The sequence below is a fragment of the Bos taurus genome, chromosome 23, assembly GCF_002263795.3.
Source record: "Bos taurus isolate L1 Dominette 01449 registration number 42190680 breed Hereford chromosome 23, ARS-UCD2.0, whole genome shotgun sequence".
Taxonomy (NCBI): Eukaryota; Metazoa; Chordata; class Mammalia; order Artiodactyla; family Bovidae; genus Bos; species Bos taurus.
Genome location: NC_037350.1, coordinates 19,793,268 through 19,819,661, shown reverse-complemented (window position 1 = coordinate 19,819,661; position 26,394 = coordinate 19,793,268). Strand labels below are relative to the sequence as shown.

Below are 26,394 nucleotides of genomic sequence, written 5' to 3'. Positions count from 1 at the left end.
TGCAACCCTATGGACTGCAACCCACCAGGATCCTCTGTCCATGAGATTCTCCAGGCAAGAACACTGGAGTGGGTTGCCATGGGTATTGACCCGGGGATCAAACCCACGTTTCCTGCATTGTCAGGCAGATTCTTTACCACCAGCTCCACCTGAGAAGCCTGATATCAAACATCAAAAGCTGCATTAGCGTATGTCTTGGTTGCTTAGTTGTGCCCAACTCTTTGCAACCCCAAGAACTGTAGCCCACGAGGCTCCTCTGTCCATGGGGTTCTCCAGGCAAGTGTGCTGGAGTGGGTTGTTATTCCCTTCTCCAGGGGATCTTCCTGACTAGAGATCAAACCTGGGTCTCCTGCACTGCAGGTGGATTCTTTACCATCTGAGCCACCAAGGAAGACCTCACATTAGAGCAGACTTAAACTAATAAATATAATACTAAAATTTTCACATTTATCTACTATCTTCCCCCATGTAACCAAAGATATATGTATGTTTAACTGATTGTCAGAATTAGACGTAAGTAATTGCCTGCATTAGAAAATAGAAGTGAGCTATCCAGGAAAGAGATTGTCTTACCATCAGTTATACCATGGATATGTCTTCTCTCGAATATGGTTGTAGGATGAGTTTAAATGACCCACGATCTCATTAAAGCAAATTTCAAAACATGACTTGGAACTGATTTTTCTGTTGTAGGATTACACTGTTCCTTCTGGTGACTTATTGATGTTGTCTCCATTTTGGCTACATCGAAATCCAAAGTATTTTCCTGAACCCGACCTGTTCAAGCCTGTAAGTCGTCTCTTCCCATGTACATTGTCCTTGGATTTCCTCTTACTGCTAAGAACATGAATTCATAAATCAATTAGGGCTATTAGCATTAGGAAGTCATATTTTTCTCTGGTAACTAAAGCTATGAAGCACAGATTAGATTTGTAATATAAGCGGTATAACATTTACGAATCAGAGAAATTTTTGGAGTAAGCTTCACCCACTTTAAAATAAATTTTTATCTGAAACGAACAGGACGTGGCAAAGTAAACATGCTTGATTCTGATAGAAGCCTTATTTCATGTTCTTCAGGGAATTGCTTCTGTTATTGGTTTCCATGGAATACAAAAAATAAAAATGAAGCAAATTAAAACTGTGTTCTGCTGTTTCTTAGAATTGAGGAATTACAGCACAAAATAGAATTTTAAGAGGTCATTTAGTCCACTCTCTGCCTTTAGGTGAAATTGTCAAAAATGGCATCCAGATGTATTCATTCTACACACCAAGCTTTCTCCAACTGGGAGGGCTGTCAGTGTCTCCTTGTTAAATTTATTACCAAGAGCAATTTTATGATGGAGCCTGGGGCCTTATTATAAATATTCTTCCTCTTCTGAGGTCAATTCTGTGGTTGATTTACATTATCATTTACATTTGCCACTTAAGAAAATTTCTTTTTTAAACCTTTTTATTTATTAGTTCATGTTCCAAAAACATAATGGTGGCTGATATTAATAACAGGTTGGAAAAAATGACCAACAACCCTGCAACTTTATATGCAAGGATTAGCTGTACAAGATCATTTTTAGCCTAGAGAAATAAAGTTAAGCTTATTTATATAAGACTGATTTGGGGAAAAAAATGCTTTCTTCCCACAGGAACGTTGGAAAGAAGCAAATTTAGAGAAGCATGCTTTCTTGGACTGCTTCATGGCATTTGGGAGCGGGAAGTACCAGTGTCCTGGAAGGTCAGTGTGACAGCTGGGTCACATTTATCCAGAAAGTCTGCAGAAAGATGAAGGCTCAGAGAGGGAAAGCTTTGGCTTAATCCCTCTTTTCTTTACTATCGAAACTAAAGGAAATCTAGGAGACCACATTCTCTTTGGTTGGCCCATCATATTGTGTGATGTCTTTCTGGGAATGTCTGCAGTGGTTTCTGATAGGAGACCTCATGAGAATTAAATATTACAATTGCAGCTACCAGATGAAAGCTGGGTTTGTGTTTCAAATGCTCAACTTTCCTATAAGGATGATTTGAAGTGCTTTGACTTCTTTTTTAAAGATAAAGATAGTGTGCATGTGTGCTCGGTCGTGTCCAACCCTTTGCGGCCCATGGACTGTAGCCCACTGGGTTCCTCTGTCCATGAATTTTTCCAGGCAAGAATACTGGAGTAGGTTGCATTTCCTTCTCCAAAGGATCTTCCTGCCCCAGGGATTGAACCGAGTCTCCTGCATCTTCTGTATTGGCAGGCAGATTCTTTACTACTGAGCCATCTGGGAAGCCAAAGATAAAGATAAAAATATCACTATTTCTTGATATGTCCATAGCAGTGTTATGATGGACATTTGCTGGGGTTAGAGAACATCTTTAACTTGGACCATCACAGCAACTTATTAGGTGGTTTTTGTTTATTGAATTAGTTTGGTTCTATAATAACCTGCCTTTGATGTCTTTTAGAGTTAAATTAATATGGTACCCAGGCTGACTATTCAATGTGATGCCCTGTTCTAGTGCAAGTTACTTACTGTTTATTTAAGAACATCTTAAATAATGTTTATTTATTTTGAACATCTCACCTGTAGCAGGCCCTGTACTAAGCATTAAGAATAGAGCATGGAGAAAGATAGACACGGTCCCTGACCTTTGAAAACGTACAGCCTACATCGAATAAATACCGTTTCCTCATTGGAGATGGTTCTGTTGGAGAAATTGTAGATACCTGTTTAGAACAAAATCTCACTCAGTGAACATACAAATCCTTTAAAAATTCTATATTCAAAATATTGTAGTTTTAACTTAAGGCACTCATCTCCATTGTTTGAACATAATTAAACCAATCCATATTTGTGATTATGACTTACTCAACAGCATCCATTCAACTCCTCCTTTGTTATATGTTTTATAATACCAATTTGGTTTTTGTTGTAGTTCAGTCAGTAAAGAATCTGCCTGCAATGCAGGAGACCTGGGTTTGATTCCTGGGTAGGGAAGATTCTCTGGAGAAGGGAATGGCAACCCACTCCAGTATTCTTGCCTGGAGAATCTCATGGACAGATGAGCCTGGCAGGCTAGAGTCCATGGGGTCGCAAGAGTCAGACACAACTTAGCGACTAAACCATCACCACCACCACCAAAATGGTTATAATTAGCCTTGGCCAACCATGGAAATTCTGTCTTCCTTCCTAGAAGTTGTTCTAGAAGCTGAGGGGTAGGTAAGCAGATTGGTGCCTGGTGTTTCCCTGGAGACAACTGTTCATCCTTGGCCTAAATTGGTAAATCAGATTCAAGGGAGAGACGATTTTCTTCTATGCATAGGAGAGAGGCCCCCTCTGTCCTCTCCCACTAGAAGTGAACAAGCAAGCAGGTAGCTCCGGTTGTTGCTAAGAGCAAGTTCAAGAGCAATAAGCTTTAGGACACAGAGGAGAAATATGGGAAAATCCTGGTCTGTGAGATGTCACGTGTCACTGAATCATCAATATTGAGGAGCTACTCTACTTACTGTTGTGATAGATAATAAATATTTTTAACCTTATAAATAATATATATTACACGTAATATATATGTGATAAATGTTCACTGTTTTTTAAGGCAGTTTGAGTTGGAGGTTTCATTGGTTAGACCTGAAAGCATGCTCACATGCCCACCAAAGAAACTCCAAAGTTGAACATTATAATTAAGCGTCAGATACTGTAAGGGAATAGTATCACAAACAAAAACAATAATAACTACAAAACTCCACGAAGCTCATCCTTCCTCCAATATTAGTTTTACTTTAGAAAAGCAGTTCTTAAACCAATAACATATTTATTATTTTTGTCATCTACTAATATCAATGTTGTAAGTCTTTTAAAAACATTAGCTAATGCTTTTTTTCAGTCCCTTAATATATATTCCTAGTTGTGCCTAAAGATTTTATCATAAGCATCTTTAAAATTGAGCAACGAGTAGTTTAAACCAAGGACTGAAATGCTTTGCCCTGCAGTGTATAGTGTGGGCCAATGAGACTGTGGTTTCTAAGAGAGGCTATTTACGATCTTACTGGGATATCTTCTGAGGCTGGCAGACATTTGCTTGGGTTTGATAGCAATGGGTCCAGTAGTGGGACATTTCAGCTGAATCAATAGTATATTATTTATTCAGAAATGATACATTTTTCAATGCACTAAGCTCATACTGTATGTTCTGCAGTGGGTACTGCAGAAGCTCTGGGCAAGAGTAAGACATATTCTCAGTCCTCAGGAGATGACATCTGGAGAAGGAGGAGGATATCATATCGAGTTCACAAATAACTGGAAGGAACACAGGATGAGAGATGGCCAAGCATCAAGCTCTGGAGATTCAAGGGAGGGTGTATCTGATCAGGGTGATCTTAGACAGTTTTCTGGGGAGAAAAGCCTTTGAAGAGTTAGATGAACTTCTGGACAGAGGAAGCAGTAAGCAAAGGGTCATTTGATCAAGGGTATGTGGGTTAGGGGTTATGGTTTTACTATTACTGGGGCCAGTAGTGACTAGAAGACAGATTGAAAAAGAACATTGGTCCAATGATGTATTACAAAGATTTGGGTAGAGCAGACTCGAGTGGGGCATGCCTTAGGTTATAAGGTCATGCTAACATTCCATCTCAGAGACATGAAGTGGTGGAATCTATCGGATTTGGAAAATGATTAGAAATGGTGATCAGCTGAAAGGGAGGATTTGAGGAGGATGGTGGCTTTAAATTTACGTGGCTGGAAGAGATGGTAGAAATAGAGAAATTAGGAATAGGAGCAGTCTGGAGGACAAGACATTAGGTTTTCCTTCGAAAACTTTTGAGTGCAAAGTGTGGCAACATATATATCGTATAACCAAAATCTGTAGGCTGAATACGAATGTTGAATAAATATGACTTAATTTTTAAAAACCAACTTAGTTTATTTAGTTTTATATTAAGTTTCTGTTTTTAATAGCCATAATTTTTCTGTTACTTATTTTAAACAGCCAACCCATAAAACATTAAAAAAAAAAAAAGGCAAACAAAAACCAGAAAATTGTTCATGAGGGCGAATGATTTCATTTGGACAGTGTGTGCTAAGAAAGATCTTTGCACTAGAAATATAATCCTACAAAACCTTAGTATAATCCCTAGAAAATGCACCCATTCTTAGTTTGTATGCCTCGAGCCAGTTTATTTTCTCATGTACCAAATACTCAGTGAGTCAGAGAAATTTGCCTGTGAACTAGCTGATGATCAAAGTTTGTCAAGAAAACACTGCGGGCTTGCAGCTGTCACCCCTTGGTGTTTAGGCCACCAAACCAGAAGAACCCCTCTCCAAAGTGAACACTGAGTAAGAACTTGGTGCTGCCATCAGCCGCCAACCAAAAAGCAGAATGGAAGAACTAGAGTTCCTCCTTGAAAGACAGGAGTTCAGAAAATATATTTAGAGGATGAACCCCTGGCGAGACACATTTCTGCAGTGGAAGGGAATTCTTCCCAAATAAATCTGCTGGAGAAGTCTAGTGATTTTGCAGAAAAACAAACAGGAGAAAACACGTGAACTACTGGCCTGCCCCAGCCATAGTAGCATACGAAATGAAGAATGGGCATTTTCCTACTGAACTGTGAATTTCGATGGAGGAGTAGGATGGGGGATTTCCAGTGTCAAGTGGGTGTCTCTGAGAGTCGATGATCTTAGCAGAAAGGGATGTGCCTGCCATACCCACCCCTTGGAATGCACATCAAAGCCAACAGTCCTGTTTGCCCTTGGTGCCCATCCCTGCAAGAGGATCCCAGTGGGCTGTGTCATTGTGCTAATTGATATGGGTTAAATTCCAGTGTAAAACACTAGCTCTGATCTTTGGCAAGATTACCCTCCCCCCCTTACAAAGGCATGCTTGGATAAGAAAAGGGTGTAATAAGAGGAAGGCTGCAGTACTTGAGACATGGAAATGAAGCATGGACTTCTCGGGAAGAGAAACTATGATTTCTACTTTTTGTGTGTATTTGGGTTTTTCATGTATCCTAGGGCAGACAGTGCTAGGTCACGGATTTATCTTGAATTACTAACAAAAATCACATTATTATTGGAAAATTAATTCAAACATAGCTCCAGCTGATAGATTAGATTCCTGGGTCAGGAAGTTCCCCTGGAGAAGGGATAGGGAACCCACTTCAGTATTCTTGGGCTTCTCTGGTGGCTCAGACAGTAAAGAATCCACCTGCAATGCAGGAGATCTGGGTTCGATCCCTGGGTTGGGAAGATCCCCTGCAGGAGGGCATGGCAACTCTCTCCAGTATTCTTGCCTGGAGAATCCCCATGGACAGAGGAGCCTGGGGCTACAGTTCATGGGATTGCAAAGAGTCAGACACAACTGAGTGACTGAGCACATTGCTGTTATCTCTTGGGCACCCAGTATTCATATGATTATCCTTCATTCAATAAATAGTCATCAGTTGTATGCTATATGTCTGGGTACAGTTCCAGGACTTACCTTGGAAAACAAAATGATGGACAAAGTCCCTTTTCTCAAGGAGCTTATAGTCTAACTCAAGACACCTCAAGACACTAGAGAGATTCAAAGACACACAGCATTCCTAAATTGCTTATAATGCAGTTGGAGAGATGAGACATAGCAACATGAAAAACTTACTTAACAGCATAAGATGGCATTAGAGAAATGCCAGGTGATTCATCTATATTGTAAATGCCATAGGAGTTCAGAGGAAGGAGCATTGAAAAAGGCTTTGTGGACTAGATGAGAATAATCAATAAAATGCACAAAAGAAAGCATACCTGCCTGAAAGAGAGTGGTATCAAACGCTGAGGGGAAAAAAAAGCTAAGTGCTTGTAGGAATGTAATGTGCCTATAAGTTAGTGGTAGCAAGGCAGCTGTATATTTGTGGTTTGTGAAGCTCTGAGTACAGTTGTTTCTATGTGTTTATTATATTAATGATAATGTAATTTGTGTGTGTGTGTTGGGGAGGGGGACTTCCCTGATAGCTCAGTTGGTAAAGAATCCAGCTGCAATGTGGAAGACCTGGGTTTGATCCCTGGGTTGGAAAAATCCCTGGAGAAGGGAAAGGCTACCTACTCTAGTATTCTGGCCTGGAGAATTTCACGGATGGTATAGTCCATGGGGTTGCAACATGACTGAGCGACTTTCACTTTAATGTAATTTTAATAATTGTGCCTCATTCAGTAAAATATCTTTGGGCAATCTTGCATTTGAGAAGCACTATAAGTAGCTTTCCCCCTTTACATGCTTAGAGGATGCTGTTGTCGTTCGATCGCTAAGTCGTGTCCCACTCTTTGCAGCCCCATGAATTGCAGCAGGCCAGGCTTCCCTGTTCTTCACCATCTCCTGGAGCTTGCTCAAACTCATGTCCATTGAATTGGTGATGCTGTCTAACCATCTCGGACTTCCCTGGTGGCTTAGAGGGTAAAGCGTCTGCCTGCAATGTGGGAGACCAGGGTTTGATCCCTGGGTCGGGAAGATCCCCTGGAGAAGGAAATGGCAACCCACTCCAGTACTCTTGCCTGGAAAATCCCATGGACAGGAGGAGCCTGGTAGGCTATAGTCCATGGGGTCACAAAGAGTTGGACACGACTGAGTGACTTCACTTTTACTTTCACTTTTTAACCATCTTGTTCTCTGTCATCCCCTTCTCCTGCCTTTAATCTTTCCCAGCATCAGAAGTGAAAGAAAGACCCAGCATCAGGGTCTTTTTCATTGAGTTGGCTCTTCACATCAGGTGGCCAAAATATTGGAGCTTCAGCTTCAGCATCAGTCCTTTCAGTGACTATTCAGGACTGATTTCCTTTAGGATGGACTGGTTTGATCTCTTTGCAGTCCAGGGGACTCTCAAGAGTCTTCTCCAACACCACAGTTCAAAAACATAAATTCTTTGGCGCTTAGCTTTCTTTATAGTTCAACTCCCCCATCCATACATGACTGCTGGAAAAACCATAGCTTTGACTACATGGACCTTTGTTGGTACAGTAATGTCTCTCTTTTTAATATCCTGTCTAGGTTGGTCATAATTTTTCTTCCAAAGAGCAAGTGTCTTTTAATTTCATGGCTGCAATCACCATCTGCAGTGATTTGGGAGCCCGAGAAAATAAAGTCTGTCACTGTTTTCATTGTTTCCCCATCTATTTGCCGTGGAGTGATGGGACCGGATGCCAGGATCTTAGTTTTCTGAATGTTGAGTTTTAAGTCAACTTTTTCACTCTCCTCTTTCACTTTCATCAAGAGGTTCTTTAGTTGCTCTTTGCTTTCTGTCATAAGGGTGGTGTCATTTGCATATCTGAGGTTATTGATATTTCTCCTGGCAATCTCGATTCCAGCTTGTGCTTCATCCAGCCCAGCGTTTCTCATGATGTACTCTGCATATAAGTTAAATAAGCAGGGTGATAATCTACAGCCTTGATGCTGATGTACTCCTTTCCCGATTTGGAACCAATCCGTTGTTCCATATCTGGTTCTAACTGTTGCTTCTTGACCTCTTAGAGGATAGCCAATTGCTTTTGAGGAGAGGGGAACTCCAGTCGCTCCGGATTTCATGATAAGTTGCAAGTTCAATTCATTCTAGGGAATTTGTTACATAAACAAATGCATCCTCTCCACTCCAGTTGCTCAATGGAACTGAATGAGCTGGATTTACTTATATGCTTGTTTCCATTTTCACTATGGCTGTGCGTGTGTCCTGGAGGAGATGGGGAAAGGGCTGGGAGTGGGAAGAGCAGATGTGGTTACCTGCAAGACTGAACGAGGTGGCCAGGTTCCTTATTAACTTCCAGCCACACTTCTCTCTCCTTTCTGCTTTACTGAAGAGCACTGACTCACTCGAAGGGGCACAGAAACCATTGGCAAAATTGCAGTCATTACTTCCCCAAACATTTCATTCTGACACTTCTATGCGGCTAAGATTTAAGTCTGTCAAGAACAGAAGCAGCACACTCCAGAGCGATTTTTGATACTTAAGCCAAAGTGCTTCCAAAATAAAACATGCTCATGTGTTCATTTCTGCTCCAAAAATGCCAGCAAGGACCCTCTTTTCCTTTTGTTTACCAAATAGATTGCCGGCCCCTCCGTGGTGCACAGAACACCTGCACAGGACTTGTATCTGTTGGAAAGAATGAAAGCCCACTTTGGGCTGGGTATCTCCCCATCACTTTTTTTTCTCCATGGGCTTTCTCCCCTCATTAAACTGAACTGCTGCTCTTTAAAAAGTCTGGTCACTCTCATGTCAGAAAGAAGTTTTAATTCCTAGGAAAAGAGGACTGGAATTAAAGCTGTGGTATATCACAATATTGCCCATGGGTTATTTTTTTAATTGAACTTTTACTTTATATTGGCATATGCTTGATTTACAATGTTGTGTTAATTTCAGGCTTCAGCACAGTGGTTCAGTTATATCCATTCTTTATCTCCCCATCATTGACTATCTCCTTCTTGCTTGCTAATTGCCCTAGTTTTCCTAGATTTTCTAGCATCCTAGATTCATGGGATGCTGGGGTGCTTTTTCCACCCCCAGCTCATAGCAATGAAGCACTGTTCCCTAAACCGATCCTCACATCCTTTCCCTTTGCCCTGCCGCCCCTCCCATAGTGATTGATTTTAGTCTTGCCTTGTGTTTTAAGTGATACAGTTAACTACCAAGTGAAAGTTTCTACTGAGACTTCTGGGTCAGAAATAATCACTCCCTTTAGGATGTGAACAAAGAAGCACTTGGCCCCAGAATCTGTCAGCAGCTATTTTGAAACTGCAAAAGCAGGATGAAGTTGGTACCGTAGAGCAGGGCAGCAGAGGCGAACTGGCTCCATGGTTATGTCATTGAACTGTTGGAGTGATCTCTGCCTGAGGTCAGCACCAGCTCTAGATTTTTTAGGTGCATAATGTGATACAATCCCTTCCATACAGAAACCCAGCCTGTTGTGGATTATTCTGTCACTTGTAACCAAAAGCATCCTGTGAGTGAAAGTCACTCGATCATGTCCGACTCTTTGAGACCCCACGGACCATACTGTCATACAGTCTGTGGAATTCTCCAGGCCAGAATGCAGGATTGGGTAGTCTTCCCCTTCTCCAGGGGATCTTCCCAACCCAGGGATTGAACCCAGGTCTCCCACATTGTAGGCAGATTCTCCCACATTGCAGCCACAAGAGAAGCTCCAAAAGCATTCTAAGTAATCTATAATTTCCTTAAGAGCAAAAGCTTTCTTTCAAGATCTATTTAACTCCATGGCATATCATATTAACATATAGTAACCACATGAGTTAGTAGCTTTCTAAATAGCTTGGACTTCTTGGGGGATTGAGTTTCGTTTAAGGTGGGTATATCACTGAAGAAAACAAAAACAAATGTCACTTCTTAATTTTTTCCTGGAGGGTCTGAAATTTAAGCTATAGCACAAGATCATTTCTATTTGGTGAGTAGTTTATCTTAATGAAGTCAGTAGTATTTTTTGCCCTTTCGTTGAATAAGAACGTTTAGAAAGAGGTATCAGATATCTAGCTCACAGCTCCTACATATAAGAGTTTTTCTTCTAGGAGGATCACTGTTAAAATAACCCTGGCTGCAGCTCTGAAAACCAGTGGCCTCAGAGACTGTACTCCCACTAGGATCTGATTCTCATCTCCCCAATGAAATATAAAACAGTGTCTCAAGTCAAGAAGCTCTGAGGTCCTCTCTTTTCTCTCCTTCCTTTCCCCCATTTAAATATGTCCCATTCCCTTCTCTTCTGTTTTTCCCATGTTTTCTTCTTTTCCTTCTCTTCCAGTTTACCCTAATCTGATTCTTCTCATTTTATTCTGGATTTATTTCGCCTTATTTAATATCACCATCTGTCTGCTCACTCTTCCAGATTTTGCCCACGCCATCATTCCCAATCAAAAGTTTGGTACCCCAGGCATAATGTTTCCTGTGTAGCTGAGGTATGCTTGGTCATTTTAATTTTATGTGCTAAAACTAAAAGATTTGATAGACTACAGCTTTTTAAAAAATTATTTTATTTATTTTAATTGGAGGCTAATTACTTTACAGTACTGTAGTGGTTTTTGCCATACATCGACATGAATCAGCCACGGGCGCACATGTGTTTCCCATCCAGAACCCTCCTCCTGCCTCCCTTCCCATCCCATCCCCCAGGGTAAACTACAGCTTTTAACGTATTTTCCCTTTTCTGCTTGATCATGTTCCTCTGCTAATGATTCTAAAATATGATCCCCATACCACTAGTAGCAACATTACGTGGAAACTTGTAAAAAGTGCAAATTGGGTGGCCCATCCCCAGATCTACTAAGTCAGAAACATGAGGGGGTGGGTCCAGTGATGTGGGTTTGAACAGCCTTCCATGTGATTCCAATGCATGCTGAAGTGTGAGAAACCTTGGTCTAGAAAATTTTGCCTCCTGACACCAAATGGTTTTCATTTTCCTGTAAGATTTCTTAAAGGGAATGAGGGTGTGGGAAAAGTACTTCCCCTTTAACTTGACCAGCCCTGCTTCAATGAAGGATGCCTGTGAAAGTATGTCTGTACACTGCCTTCTCTGAATTCCAGGGCAAGATCATTCTATTTTCATAAGCTGCAGCTGGTAGCAACTTGGAATATACTTCAGAGCCCCTGCTCCTGGCAACAGTGGCAGTTTTCCAGCCCATGCTGGCACTGCCCACAATGACTTCTAGTAGGACAAAAAGAGAGATTTTCTTTTAAAAAGGAAGAGAGGGATTCAGTCTCAAAATCAAGACATCTACAATGAAAATCATGACTTACTGCTAACCCTAGTGTTCCTTCTGTGCTCCTTGTTCCTCTTCTGTGTATCACTGATTTCCTAGACACTCGGCTCCTAGAGTCACCCTTCACCCCTCTCTCTTTTCAATCTGCCGCGTCCACTCCCACCTCCTAACCTAGGTCATCTTGACCCAGGAGATGTCATGGTTTTCTTATCCTTCTCCCCCTTTATCTCTTCTTTCAATCTGTCTTACTTACCACAAACAGATGAATTTTCCTTAAATAATCATCTCTAAGTTGTTCCTTTCTTGTTAAAGCTGGGCATCACTGCCTACTGGCAAAACCCATCGGCCTAGAACTCCAGACTCTTCAGAATCTGACACAAATACATCTTTCTGAACATCTAGGAACGCCCACCCTAGACAGTCTACCAGTTGTCGCCTCATGACTGTGCCCGTTCCTCCTCTGACTCTTGCTCTCTCCTGCGTCCGAAATGCCCCACTCAACATGTCTACTTATCAAAGCCAGTCCTTCTCTCCAGGACTAGCTCAAGCATCACCTCCATATGGAGTTGATCACTCCGGGCCACAGTGCTCGCTCCAGTCCCCGGATCTCCGTAGCCCTTTTGTCTCCACTTTTATCTCACACTGTTACCTTCCCCATCTCTCCGCGTGCATTACTAGCAATGTGATCGTCGAGTCTGGGTTTCGTAGGGCTTTGTGCGCTCAGTGTGTGTAGGTCTCCTTGAGCATTTATTTACAAATGGGGAAAACACACAAGTACTCAGTATTTAAGGAATTTTCAACATGTTTATATTTTAATGAGCTTTATTTGTAGATGTGCAATGTTGTTCTTGCAAGTGTAAAAAATAAATCTGTGATAAATAATATGCCTCATTACTTTCACTGTTTTGACATTAGAAGTATTAAGAAAACATTCCTAGCATGAGCATAGCTCAACTTGCTTCTGAAGAGCTTTTGTAAAAATATGGATTTATGAAGCTCTCTTTCTTTGGAGTAAAAACCTTTAATGTCACAGAGATGTGTATGTTAGTCCCTAATATTTTAGACATCAGAACAAAATTCAGTAACAGGGTAAAGGCTTGTAAACACAAATTGCTTTTTGCCATTTCAAAAAAAATTAACTTCATTTTAGTGAATAACTGAGGTAGTAATTCTGCTAGAATATCCAAATATTTGGAGAAAATAAGAGTTTTAGCACATATTATTTTATTACCTGTTTTATTAACTCATGTTTTTCTTTAGAATATCAGAATGTTTAGAAATGATAGTAAATATGATATTAATATTTATATTATTTCAATACCTAATACTAATTTAATAACTGAACTAGTTTACCTCTCAATAACAAAAGAAGAAAAAATTTAAAGCCTCCCTAATGCACACAATATCAGTTGGTCAAAAACCTAGAATATAGTTTTACCCTAAGGAAATTCAGTTTTATGATTTTTAAGAACATCACAGAGACTAAAATTAGTTCAGAAAATGCTTGCAGGTTCCAGTGGAAAACTATCTTAATGAACTAATAAACATTAGTTCTATTTCTAATCAAAATATACTTAGTGTTTCTAAAATAGTCCAATTTGTGCTCTTAAATAGCCTATGAACTATTTCTTGTTTACATATTTGCATAATAGAGGAAGTATTAGTGGAGGGCCTCTTATGTGTGATAATGTTTAAAGAGCCTTCATTTTCACATAGAAGTATCACTTTTCAGTACAGTTTCTTCACAAGGTCTGTTATACTCTCAGGGTCAAAGTACCCAGCGCCAGCACCTGACTCATTCCAGCCCCTCGGCAGCCTGTTCCTCAGTTCCTCCTGCTCTTCCGGCTCCATCTCTCATCACCGTGCCTTCTGCAGGGAGCTGAGGGCTTTCTTCCCTGCAACAGCCCCACCTCCCCATCAGACAGTCCACAGTCTTTATTATCACAGTGCCTCTCCTCCAGGGACTGGAGAGGAGGGGTGCCAGGCACTCTTTCCCCACGGGGCTGAGTTCAGAGAAGTGCTTCGGTCACAGCAAGCTAAACTTAGAAAAGGGCTAAAAACAGACTTCTAAGAAAATGGGATTTGTTTGGATAAAGGAGAGCCTATAAAACTTTTATAATTCACAAATGCAGAATTAACGAGCATTTTTTCTAGTGCTGCTGGGCAGCTGCTAAAGATCGAGGAGTCACTGCTTATTCTACTGAATGCAAAATGTCAGTGTAGTGATCGTTATCTAAGTCATTTCTAGAGAGGGAGCTGAGGACTGAGAAGAATTGGCTGTTTTATGTGAGCAGGAACTTTAATGTTTCTTTTCACATATGGGTACTCATTGCCATGGGTTTCCTAGGTGGCTCAGTGGTGAAGAATCCACCTGCCAATGCAGGAGCTACTGGAGACACGGGTTCAATCCCTGGGTCTGCAAGATCCCCCAGGGGAGGAAATGGCAGCTCCACTCCAGTATCCTTGCCTGGAAAATTCCATGGACAGAGGAGCCTCGCAGGCTGAAGTGCATGGAGTCACAAAGAATTTGACATGACTGAGCAACTGAGCACACACCCAAGTGCTCACCGTCAGCCTTTCCCATTAGATCTGAAGGGGCTCAGGCCTCCATGGAATGCTTTCTTCACTGGACTTTGAAGATAATCACTCTTTTCATTATCCTACTCCTCTGGCTACTTCTTAGATTCCTTTGCTGGTCATCCTCACCTGTCTAACCTCTAAATTTTGGACTGCCTCAGAGCTGTCTCCTCAGATTTCTTATTTTTTTCTGTTTAACCTATCCGCTACTTCATCCTATCCCTTGGCTTTATATAATTGTCCCAATAGTGATGACTCTATTTATGTCTCTTGTACCTCCATCCCTGACTGAATCCCCCCAAACACCAGGCTCGTCCCTAGTCGTCACTCACCATCTCCACGGGATGTCTCCAAGGCACTGGTCAATAGCAACTGCAACGAACAGGTCCAAAAGTGAGCTCTGAATGATAACTCCTCAACTTGCTCCTCCTTCAGCTTTCCCCATTGCTCTACCCTTGTATTTCCTCAGGCCAAAAACTTGGAATCCCCCTTGATTCCTTCATTAAGTCTTTTTTTTTTAACTTTACAATATTGTATTGGTTTTGCCATATATCAACATGAATCTGCCACAGGTATACACGTGTTCCCCATCCTGAACCCTCCTCCTCCCTCCTCCCTCCCCGTACCCTCCCTCTGGGTCGTCCCAGTGCACCAGCCCCAAGCATCCAGTATCGCGCATCGAACCTGGACTGGTGACTCATTTCATATATGATATTATACATGTTTCAATGCCATTCTCCCAAATCATCCCACCGTCTCCCTCTCCCACAGAGTCCAAAAGACTGTTCTATACATCAGTGTCTCTTTTGCTGTCTCATATACAGGGTTATTGTTACCATCTTTCTAAATTCTATATATATGCGTTAGTATAGTGTATTGGTGTTTTTCTTTCTGGCTTACTTCACTCTGTATAATAGGCTCCAGTTTCATCCACCTCATTAGAACTGATTCAAATGTATTCTTTTTAATGGCTGAGTAATACTCCATTGTGTATATGTACCACAGCTTTCTTATCCATTCTCACGTCTGTCATGCAAACCATCAGCCTATCCTGCAAAGCATATCCAGATACTAACCACGACTCATGACTATTTCCATCATCCTGGCCCATTCAGGTCCAAGTTTTCCGTTGGCTGGAAGATCATAATTGTTTCCAAATCAGTCTTCTTCCATCACCATATATTTTATTCTCAAAGTAGCAGCCAGAATGATTTTTTAAAAACTTAAGTCAAATTTGTTCAAAACTGTCTAATGGCTTTTTGTCTCACAGAAATGAAGTATTTAGCATGCCCACAAAATTAAGATGATAATCAGTCATTCTGCAGAGAATCTGAAGAATAAACATTTGGATATATCTCTTTCTAAAAAAGTCATAATGCAAAGAATTTATTATTGATAGTTACATACATTAATAATCAACAACAATTAAACACCGCTACAGTTTCCAAACAGTGTTTGTGATTTATGCTATCTTCTTCATTTCAGAGTTATACATTATGGATATATCTTAAGGGAAGAAGATATGGTGTGCCCATCATGGCCAGAAATGGACAATCTAATTTGTTAGAAGCTTGACAAAAACTTAATTGTGAGGAATTCTGAACCTGCAAATTAGCAAAATTGCTTTTTCTTGGAATTACTGCTTAATTTGATCCAAATCAGTAAAGATTGAATTGTTCTATTTCATAGGCATTGACACTCCATTGAAATGAATTATCTTTAGCATTTCTAAGTTGTTGTCAGTCTCTAAGTCGTGTCTGACTCTTTGCAGCCCCATGGACTGCGGCACATCAGGCTCGTAGGTAGAATTAAATTTACATCACAAATATTTGTGAAGAACTGATGTATCCAGGTAGGTTCTAACAATACCTGGAGCACTCCAGATTTCATTTGAAATAGAAATACAGGCAAGATGTTTCAAGAATACCAGTGGGAAATAAATCTAATTATCTGATACAAATAGCAGATCATTCATATTCATTCATCCACTCATGCAATCAACAAACGTTGAGGATTCAGTGATAAATAAGACCTGCTTCCTGTTTTTGTGGAGGTTGTGGTCTATAAGGGGAGACAGACATGAAGAAGATTAAATGTAATAGGGTGGGATTGTAGGATAATGGTGTTAATTGAGGGATGTTAAAAGTGCCACAGAAACATAGAAAAAGATGGAAAGATAAGGAAACTGAATCTGCTTTATGGAGGCATCTCCTTCCATCATCGTTCCTTTTATCAGTCAACACTAGATACTAGCAGAGCTCTATGCCCTGTGCTAAGACCCAAGAGTATAATCCCAGGAGAGAGAGAGCTAATAAACAATCACAATTCATGCAGTAGACGCAGTGGCTAAAGTGTGCCCAGGGAGCCATGGAATGGGCAGGAAGGGCACCTCAGCCCAGGAGCAAGCAGTCAGGGAATGCTTCCAGAGGAAACTGAGCCTCAGGGAAGAGAAGGGCTTTCTAAAGATGGCATTGCCATTCAGAGAACCTCAAGTATACAGTGTGGCAAGAGCATGGATTTTAAGGAGGAGCTCTGGGGGAGAGGAGGCTGGAGAAATAGGTAGGAGACAGGTCTTCATGGCTGGCAGTGTTCCCTGAGGCATTTAGAAGGAAATAAGAAGCATTGATAAATGGAATGGGCTTCCCTGGTAGCTCAGCTGGTAAAGAATCTGCCTGCAATGCAAGAGACCCCGGTTCAATTCCTGGGTCAGGAAGATTCCCTGGAGGAGCAATAGGCTATCCGCTCCAGTATTCTTGGGCATCCCTGGTGGCTCAGATGGTAAAGAATCTGCCTGCAGTGTGGGAGATCTGGGTTCGATCCCTGGGTTGGGAAGATCTCCTGGAGAAGGGCATGGCAACCCGTTGTAGTGTTCTTGCCTGGAGAATCCCCATGGACAGAGGAGCCTGGCAGGCTACAGTCCATGGCCTTGCAGATAGTCGGACATGACTGAGTGACTAAGTACACGTGTGTAAAATGAGGAAATGGCAATAAATTTCTGTCTTAGAAAGTTCTCTTCAGTAGTAGGGCAAAGGACAGAGTAGAGAGAAGTGATACTGAAAGCAGAGAAGCCAATCTGAAAGCCCAGGTGATTCAGGAATCCAGGACATCAGTAAATGGTGAAGATCTACAGTGGGGAGCAGTGGAGGGACTAGAGTTAGGGGGATACAGAGAAGGACTGGGGAAGCATTAGGAAGATAAAACAAAAACTTCGGTGCCCAACTGTGCAGGAAGGGTAATGGAGAGTGTTGTTTCTACGATGGCATACAGATTTCTGATGTTGGACTAATCGTACTTATTAGGGGCCATTCCCTCTAAAATGGTCTGCCTCCCCTAAGGAGAGCTCAAAACAACCCACTGGGATGCCAGGAAAAGTAGCAGAATTTCATTTACACTTTTCTCAGTTTTTAAATTTCTGTGTATATATATATGTGTATACAAAGTCAGCAGTAAACTAGTACAATGGTATGTATATATAGTTTTTTAAAAAATATTTGTTTGGCTATGGTAGGTGTTAGTTGCAGCATGTGGGATCTAGTTCCCTGACCAGGGTTCAAAGCTGGGCCACCTGCATGGGGAGCGCAGAGTCTTAGTCGCTGGACCACCAGGGAAGTGCTTATAATTTATAAATAAATGGGTCTTCATTTATTGTAGGGTATGCACAGTATTTTCTTATCAGAGATGTATGATCAAAAACCTTGAAGCCTGAGTGCAGGATTATAGTAGAGAAAAAAATTGGCAGTTAGGGGAAATTTAAAGTGCCTCCAGAATATCTAGGCAGTAATTCCTACAGGACTGTCCTATGGAACTTTCTGAGATCATAGAAAAGTTCTAAATAGGTGTTGTTCGATATGGTGGCCAGTAACTACTTATGGCCATTAAGCACTTGAAATGTGGTTTATGCCACTAAGGAGCTGAAATGTTTAATTTTGATAAATTTAAATTTATTTAAATAGCCTCATGTAGCTAACAGCTACTGTATTGAAAAGGACAAATCTAGAACTTAGAGGAGAGACCTGGAATCTCTTTCATTAAATGCTTCCACTGGCTAAGCATTGTATACACATTTTAAAACACTGTAATCATGCCAACTCCCTTATGGAGTAGACAGTATTAGAAAAGAAAAGAGTTACGTTTTTCTTTACTCTGTCCTCTTAATAGTGAAGGTCTATATTGCAAGGAAGAGCACATTTGCTCTGAAATATGAGTAGTTATAGATATTCTTCAGTGTTAGCCACTCAGTCGTGTCTGACTCTTTGTGACCCCATGGACTGTAGCCCGTCAGGCTCCTCCGTCCTTGGGATTCTCCAGGCAAGAATACTGGAGTGGGTTGCCATGCCCTTCTCCAGGGGATCTTCCCAACCCAGGGATCAAATCTGGGTCTTCTGCATTGCAGGCAGATTCTTTACCATTTGAGCCATCAGGGAAGCCCATACTCTTTACTGGAAGATATGTATGCATCTTTCAATACCAAGCACCAATTTTATTTTCTTTTTCTTTCAGGTGGCTGGCTCTGTTGGAGATTCAAATATGTATTATTTTAATATTTTATTATTATGACTGCAGTCTTCTTGACCCATTGCCAAAACAGGTAAATCTTTTCAGAATTTTGAGTAGCATGACTTTCAAATTTGAGATAAAGTCTAACTCCTTCATTTTAATTACTGGGTAGGGGCTGACTGATCTCACTTAGGCTCATCTTAACAGTTCGTCTCTGCAGACTGAGAAACATCCCTTTAATTCTAAGTCAATTCTGTGTTCCCCATTATCATAAGACTGGGACCTAATAGTAGTGTTTTCACCACTTAGTGTAGGAGCTCCCCAATGAATTATCCATTTTAACCCTTTTACATGGCCTTGATGTCAGGCTTGTTTCCCTAGAAAGGCATGTCTGTGTGTCCAAAAGTGAGCCATGAGCCACGAATCATAGCCGTTAGTCCACTTGGAAGCAATGACATAGAAGGAAATTAACCCAACAGTAGAAACAGTGAAACGCAACGTGAAGACCATGACCTTTCCCCACCTCTGACCTTTGGCCCTCTCAATCATTTAACTCATTTGTGTTTCTGTAGTTCTCTTCTCTTGGACCAGTGGCCCTCAAACTGGTGTGAGCATCAGAATTAGCTGAGACGGAGGGGGCTTGTTAGAACGCAGAATCCTTGGCCCTAGTCCTAGAGCTCCTGATGAGTAGATCTGGCAAAGGGCTTGAGAATTTGTATTTCTGATAAGTTCTGGGTGCTGCTGCCGCCACACTTTGAGGACCACTGTCCGAGGAGACAGGGGGAAGTCCAATTTAATTCCAGGTGTTTGGACGTCCCTTTGAAAACTCTGGATGAAAGGTGCTATTTAATTTAAACTGAGGCTGACACTTAGAAATTAAGAATTGCAATCTCAGGGCTATTCACATAGCCTTTTGTGCTATGATTTACTCTTGATATACTAAGGGCTAATATATGGAGGGATAAATAAAACTCCTGGGTGACATTTCAACAGAAATTCTGTAAGTGCATAAATGACACTGAAAATATTATATTGCTCACAAATATGCACATTTCAGCACTTTGCCTTGATTTCTTTTGCACTTCTATTTTGAGTACAAGCAACAGTGATAAAGAGCTCTCAAAATCCAATGATGAAAGGGAAATCAAAACACCCTTCACAAAGGTTTTCAGCTGAGTACAGTTTTGTTGGCAAAATGAAGATCCGGGCCAGGATTTACAGGCACCAAATACTAGTTTCTGATCTTCCAAGTTAAATGTTGCGATATTGCCCAGGACTGACTCAGCATCTAACTATTTTCCCACCAGTCAGAAGACACAGGAAGGCCTTTTCACATCAGAAGGATGTCAAACCACGTGACACATAAAACTGGAGATCAGTCATTTTGACCAGATCCTTAGGCAGGGTTTTTTCCAGCACTTTCTTCCCCACTAAGAATTCTAGTATTTTTATACCTTTTTCTTTTTGTATTAAAATACATCTTATTTCTATTTTGACCCTACTAAGAACATTTTTCAAAGAGATGTGACCTCAGTTGGTAAAAAGTACAAGTCTGAGAGCATCCTCGTCTCAAAGGGCATTTCATTTCACAGCTCTTATTTTAGAAAGATCAATTAATATTATTTAATTGTTGGACTTATTTTACTAAGTTGTGAAAGGAGGTGATCAAAAAATACAGGCAATGACCTTCCAATTACCAGGCTCTTATAAGCTGCAGCAGGGGAGGGGCAGTCACCAGGGCATGCTCCAGACACTTTGGCATCAAGTGTAGGAAGATCATGGGGCTTGGAAACCAGCTCCCCCAAAGGAATTTTCTTGCCACAGTACCCCAAATCAAATGCTAGCATCTCCAATTTTACTTTTGTAAGAGTTTTATTTTACCTCAGTCTAAAGAAAATAATTTAATCTTAATTCTCTCCCAATAAGAACCAAACCAGAAGGAAACTTTGCAAAGCTTTCCAGGATCTGTGATTGGTCAGTTGTGTCCAGATGCTGGCAATGGGAACTATTTCATTCTGAGCACTCACAGGAAGACCCACTTCAGTTCTTTCCCAAAAGCAAGCACATTTTTTGCTAACACAGTGAGGTTTTTCTTTGGCTGATTGGTTTTCTTCTGCTGTGCTTTTGGGAGTAGGGGAATGGATTCTTGGAAAATCTCACAAGATCTATAAATCCCCCTAGTAGAAAAGTACACACTTCTTCATATAAACAATATGATGGACAGATTCAATTTCAGAGAGTCCGTGCAAGTTCTGTAACTCATTCTATCAACTGACCTAAGAATCCGCTTGCTGAGAAACTCTGTGCCCCATTGCATTCAAACTCATGACAAAAAAAACTCATCCTCTAAGTTGGATCACCCTCCTCCTTCCTCACACTCCTCTGCCTCCAACACTCAAAGCTGACAGAACAGGTTGGTTTTCTCATTCAAGCTCCTAAGCTTCAGCATTCTCTTTGCTTTATTTGCAATGAACTGACTTCCCCTCACCCCCACATCCATTCACCCCTTGTTCATAACTAAGATGTAACAGAACCTATCAGAACATTTGGCACCCACAGAATATCCCATTGGACAGTTTTGATCTTCAGTTCAGTTCAGTCGCTCAGTCGTGTCCGACTCTTTGCGACCCCATGAATCGCAGCACGCCAGGCCTCCCTGTCCATCACCAACTCCCGGAGTTCACTCAGACTCACGTCCGTCGAGTCAGTGATGCCATCCAGCCATCTCATCCTCTGTTGTCCCCTTCTCCTCCTGCCCCCAATCCCTCCCAGCATCAGTCATTTCCAATGAGTCAACTCTTCGCATGAGGTGGCCAAAGTACTGGAGTTTCAGCTTTAGCATCATTCCTTCCAAAGAAATCCCAGGGCTGATCTCCTTCAGAACGGACTGGTTAGATCTCCTTGCAGTCCAAGAGACTCTCAAGAGTCTTCTCTAACACCACAGTTCAAAAGCATCAATTCTTTGGCGCTCAGCTTTCTTCACAGTCCAACTCTCACATCCATACATGACTACTGGAAAAACCATAGCCTTGACTAGACAGACATTTATGGACAAGATAATGTCTATACTTTTTAATATGCTGTCTAGGTTGGTCATAACTTTCCTTCCAAGGAGTAAACGTCTTTTAATTTCATGGCTGCAGTCACCATCTGCAGTGATTTTAGAGCCCCCCCAAAAATAAAGTCTGACTCTGTTTCTACTGTTTCCCCATCTATTTCTCATGAAGTGATGGGACCAGAGGCCATGATCTTCGTTTTCTGAACACTGAGCTTTAAGCCAACTTTTTCACTCTCCTCTTTTACTTTCATCAAGAGGCTTTTTAGTTCCTCTTCACTTTCTGCCATAAGGGTGGTGTCATCTGCATATCTGAGGTTATTGATATTTCTCCCGGCAATCTTGATTCCACCTTGTGCTTCTTCCAGTCGAGCGTTTCTCGTGATGTACTCTGCATAGAAGTTAAATAAGCAGGGTGACAATATACAGCCTTGACATACTCCTTTTCCTATTTGGAACCAGTCTGTTGTTCCATGTCCAGTTCTAACTGTTGCTTCCTGACCTGCATACAAATTTCTCAAGAGGCAGATCAGGTGGTCTGGTATTCCCATCTCTTTCAAAATTTTCCACAGTTTATTGTGATCCACACAGTCAAAGGCTTTGGCATAGTCAATAAAGCAGAAATAGATGTTTTTCTGGAACTCTCTTGCTTTTTCGATGATCCAGCAGATGTTGGCAATTTGATCTCTGGTTCCTCTGCCTTTTCTAAAACCAGCTTGAACATCTGGAAGTTCATGGTTCACGTATTGCTGAAGCCTGGCTTGGAGAATTTTGAGCATTACTTTACTAGCGTGTGAGATGAGTGCAATTGTGTTGTAGTATGAGCATTCTTTGGCATTGCCTTTCTTTGGGATTGGAATGAAAACTGACCTTTTCCAGTCCTGTGGCCACTGCTGAGTTTTCCAAATTTGCTGGCATATTGAGTGCAGCACTTTCACAGCATCATCTTTTAGGATTTGAAATAGCCAACTGGAATTCCATCACCTCCACTAGCTTTGTTCGTAGTGATGCTTTCTAGGTCCACTATAGTAGTGGTTTGCACCATCAACACCATGTTGTCTTATGAACATCAGTAACATGTGTCATAGAAGTCTCACTCAGCAATTATAAATGAGGTGTCAGATATTGGGGGCCAGAAATGTATTGAAAGACCTTTATTTGTGGTATCCTCTTCACCCAGCTAAAGTGAAGGGTGAGTCCCAGGCTCATAGCCGTGGGATATGTGAAACTGTGAAGAAACTGCTATTAGAATAAGGGATTGTACTGATGAACCTATTTGCAAGGCAGCAAAGGAGATGCAGACACAGAGACCAGACTTGTGGACACAGCGGGGGAAAAGAGAGGGCGGGACAAATGGAGAGCGTAGCATGGAAACATGTACATTACCGTATGTAAAACAGACAGCCAGTGGAAACTTGCTGTATGACCCAGGGAGCTCAAACCAGTGCTCTGTGACAGCCTAGAGGGCAGGGATGGGGTTGGAGGTGTGAAAGAGGCTCAAGATGGACGGGACATGTGTATACCTCTGGCCGATTCATGTTGATGTATGGCAGAAACCAACACAATATGGCAAAGCAATTATCCTCCAATTAAAAATAAATAAATTTCTTTAAAAGAGTAAGGGATTGCCTCCTTTTCTGTCCCTTGAATAGTAGTGTTAATCACTCAGTCGTGTCCGGCTCTTTGTGACCCCATGGACTGTGGCCTGCCAGGCTCCTCTGTCCATGGGATTCTCCAGGCAAGAATACTGGAGTGGATTTCTATCCCCACTCCAGAGGATCTTCCCAACCCAGGGATCGAACCTAGGTCTCCCGCATTGCAGGAAGATTCTTTACTGTCTGAGCTACAGGGAAGATCCACCCCTTGAATAGAAGGCTAAAATTGATGCTAGCCATGGAGAACTCATCAAGTAAAACCGTCCAGCCTTCCAAACCTAAACTCTGCCTTTCGGGAACAATCACACTGACTAAACCTTAGGTCCATACTGTTGGCTTACGTCCCTTAACTTCTATCCTCTTTCTGCATTTCTGCTTTTAGAGTTCTCTCCACTTGGTGGGTGTCCAGCAGCCGGAAGGACGATGCCGGATTCAGTTTAAACAAAGAAAATGATGTCTGCTGGAGGGCCAGGGCCATCTGGAGGAATGACTGCCTCCCATCCAGTAGCCTGGCGGCACCTAGACCTGAGTTTGACAAGAACACGTCACTTAATTTTATTTTAGGATTTAGTTCAAGACAATGTCCAGGTGGCATGTGTATTTGGTATTTTAAGTGTAGACGAAGAATCAGACATCACTCTCACTGATACTGAGGCCCCAGTACAGGGTAAAACATTTCAGTGATCCAAAAAGAGGTATTCTTCAGAAGTTGGCATTGGTTTCATACATTACTGCAACAGTCCCCAACCTCTTTCGCACCAGACACCGGTTTCATGGAAGACAATTTTTCCACAGATCAGTGTGGGAGGCAGAGTTTTCGGTTTCTCCCACCACTCACCTCCTGCTGTGTGGACTGGTTCCTAACAGGCCAGGGCCCAATACTGATTCGTGATTGGGGATCCCTGCATTATTATATCAAAACTTTAAATAGAAATAATGTCATTTGAATGAAATTTTTCATACATTAAATTCACTGTGAGGACAACATACTTTAACTTCTATTTTGAAAAAAGGCTAATAGTCTTAGACTTGAAAGAGTATTAAATAATGATTTCTGGAAAGTTGCTATTTTTCTTAATATGATTCTTAACTAGCAATTGGAATTCTTAAACCACTATTAATTTAATTATTTATGAAACATGTCTAATGCTAAATATATGAAGAAAATGATCACTTTCTAAGACCTGTGAAGTCAGGGATCATGTCTGACACTCATTTCTATCCTCCATTCTGCCTAGGACAGCACTTCTCTATAGGGTATATTCAATATATGTATGTTGACTGATTTATTCATTTGTATTTTAATTAAGACGAAAGCACCCTTTTGATTCAAGGTGTTTATAATTGTAGTTGAAGAGATAATATTTTTCCTAATTTATAGAAGCTCTAAGTGACGTGTCAAGTCAAATAACATTTCAATCTACTACTTAAGACTTTCGCCTGAAATATTTACTATGAAATCCAGAAAAGAAATCCTATCATGTTCAGGGGAAATATATGACCCCAATCACAGTGTGATTTGTCCTCTAAGAGTCAATAAAATGCCATCTGCCTCCTTGGTTTCACAATAAATAAGCTTTGCAGTACGTGTGTCCTCTGGATTATTTGCTCCCCTGTGCTAGAATTATCCCGTGGGGTTGAAAACGATTGCTTACTCATCTGTCTCCCACCAATGGGCAGATGACTCGCTAGGAGAAAATTAAGTACTTTGGAATGCATTAACTCTTTGGGACTAATACAGTGATTTTGAAGCTTAGCTAGCAGCTTGCCGCTTAGCTTAGCAGGCTAGGGGTCTGAGGACTGAAGGGAGTGAAGAAGGCAGTTGAAAATCCACAGGAGAGCTGAGAACTGCGGACCACTACTGGGCAGTTCTTCTAAATATGGCAGATGTGCTTCCAGGGAAGGCGTGTCCTCTTCCAAACAGCTGGGGCCCACAGCCAAACATGGTATTTGCAAATGATAGACACTTGAGCTAAATCTGCAGACATTTGGGGCTAGTGTTTATCTCCTTATTATTGTTTGGTAAGGTTGAAGTTAGCTGGCAAGTTTATGCACTTAAAAAAAAAACTGCCCAGATGTGGGAGATCTATAACCTTTGAAATCAAGCGCGGTAAGAGGAATATACTTGGAGGTCCTTATTTCTTTTCCTTTTTTTGGTAAATTAATTATTTTAATTGGAGGCTAATTAATTTACAATATTGTAGTGGTTTTTGCCATACATTGACATGAATCCACCATGGGTGTACATGTGTTCCCCACCCTGAACCCCACTCCCACCTCCCTCCCCATCCCATCCCTCAGGGTCATCCCAGTGCACCAGCCCCAAACACCCTATCTCATGCATTAAACCTGGACTGGTGATCTGTTTCATATATGATAATATACATGTTTCAATGCCATTCTCCCAAATCATCCCACCCTCGCCTTCTCCCACAACGTCCAAAAGTCTGTTCTTTTTCTCTGTGTCTCTTTTGCTGTCTCGCATATAGGGTCATCGTTACCATCTTTCTAAATTCCATATATATGCATGTTATACTGATTGGTGTTTTTCTTTCTGACTTACTTCGCTCTGTGTAATAGGCTGCAGTTTCATCCACCTCATTAGAACTGATTCAGATGCATTCTTTTTAATAGCTGAGGAATATTCCATTGTGTATATGTACCTCAGCTTTCTTATCTATTCACCTGCTGATGGACATATAGGTTGCTTCCATGTCCAAGCTATTGTAAACAGTGCTGCGATGAACACTGGGGTACACGTGTCTCTAATTCTGGTTTCCTTGGTGTATATGCCCAGCAGTGGGATTGCTGGGTCATATGGCCATTCTATTTCCATTTTTTAAGGAATCTCCACACTGTTCTCCATCCTGGCTGTACCTGTTTGCATTCCCACCAACAATGTAAGAAGGT

The 26,394-nt window shown here is 41.3% G+C and overlaps 1 protein-coding gene across 1 annotated transcript in view; it reads left to right on the top strand.

Moving 5' to 3' along the window:
- The window catches only part of CYP39A1 (cytochrome P450 family 39 subfamily A member 1), an 83,727-nt gene extending 58,657 nt beyond the window's left edge, over positions 1–25,070 (top strand). Inside the window, exons 9-12 of the mRNA NM_001098938.1 lie at positions 694–789; positions 1,644–1,732; positions 18,778–18,865; positions 23,867–25,070. Coding sequence (NP_001092408.1) covers positions 694–789; positions 1,644–1,732; positions 18,778–18,865; positions 23,867–23,938 — 345 coding nt within the window. The 3' untranslated portion in view covers positions 23,939–25,070. The remainder of the gene's footprint in view (positions 1–693; positions 790–1,643; positions 1,733–18,777; positions 18,866–23,866) is intronic.
- Positions 25,071–26,394: the final 1,324 nt, after the last annotated feature.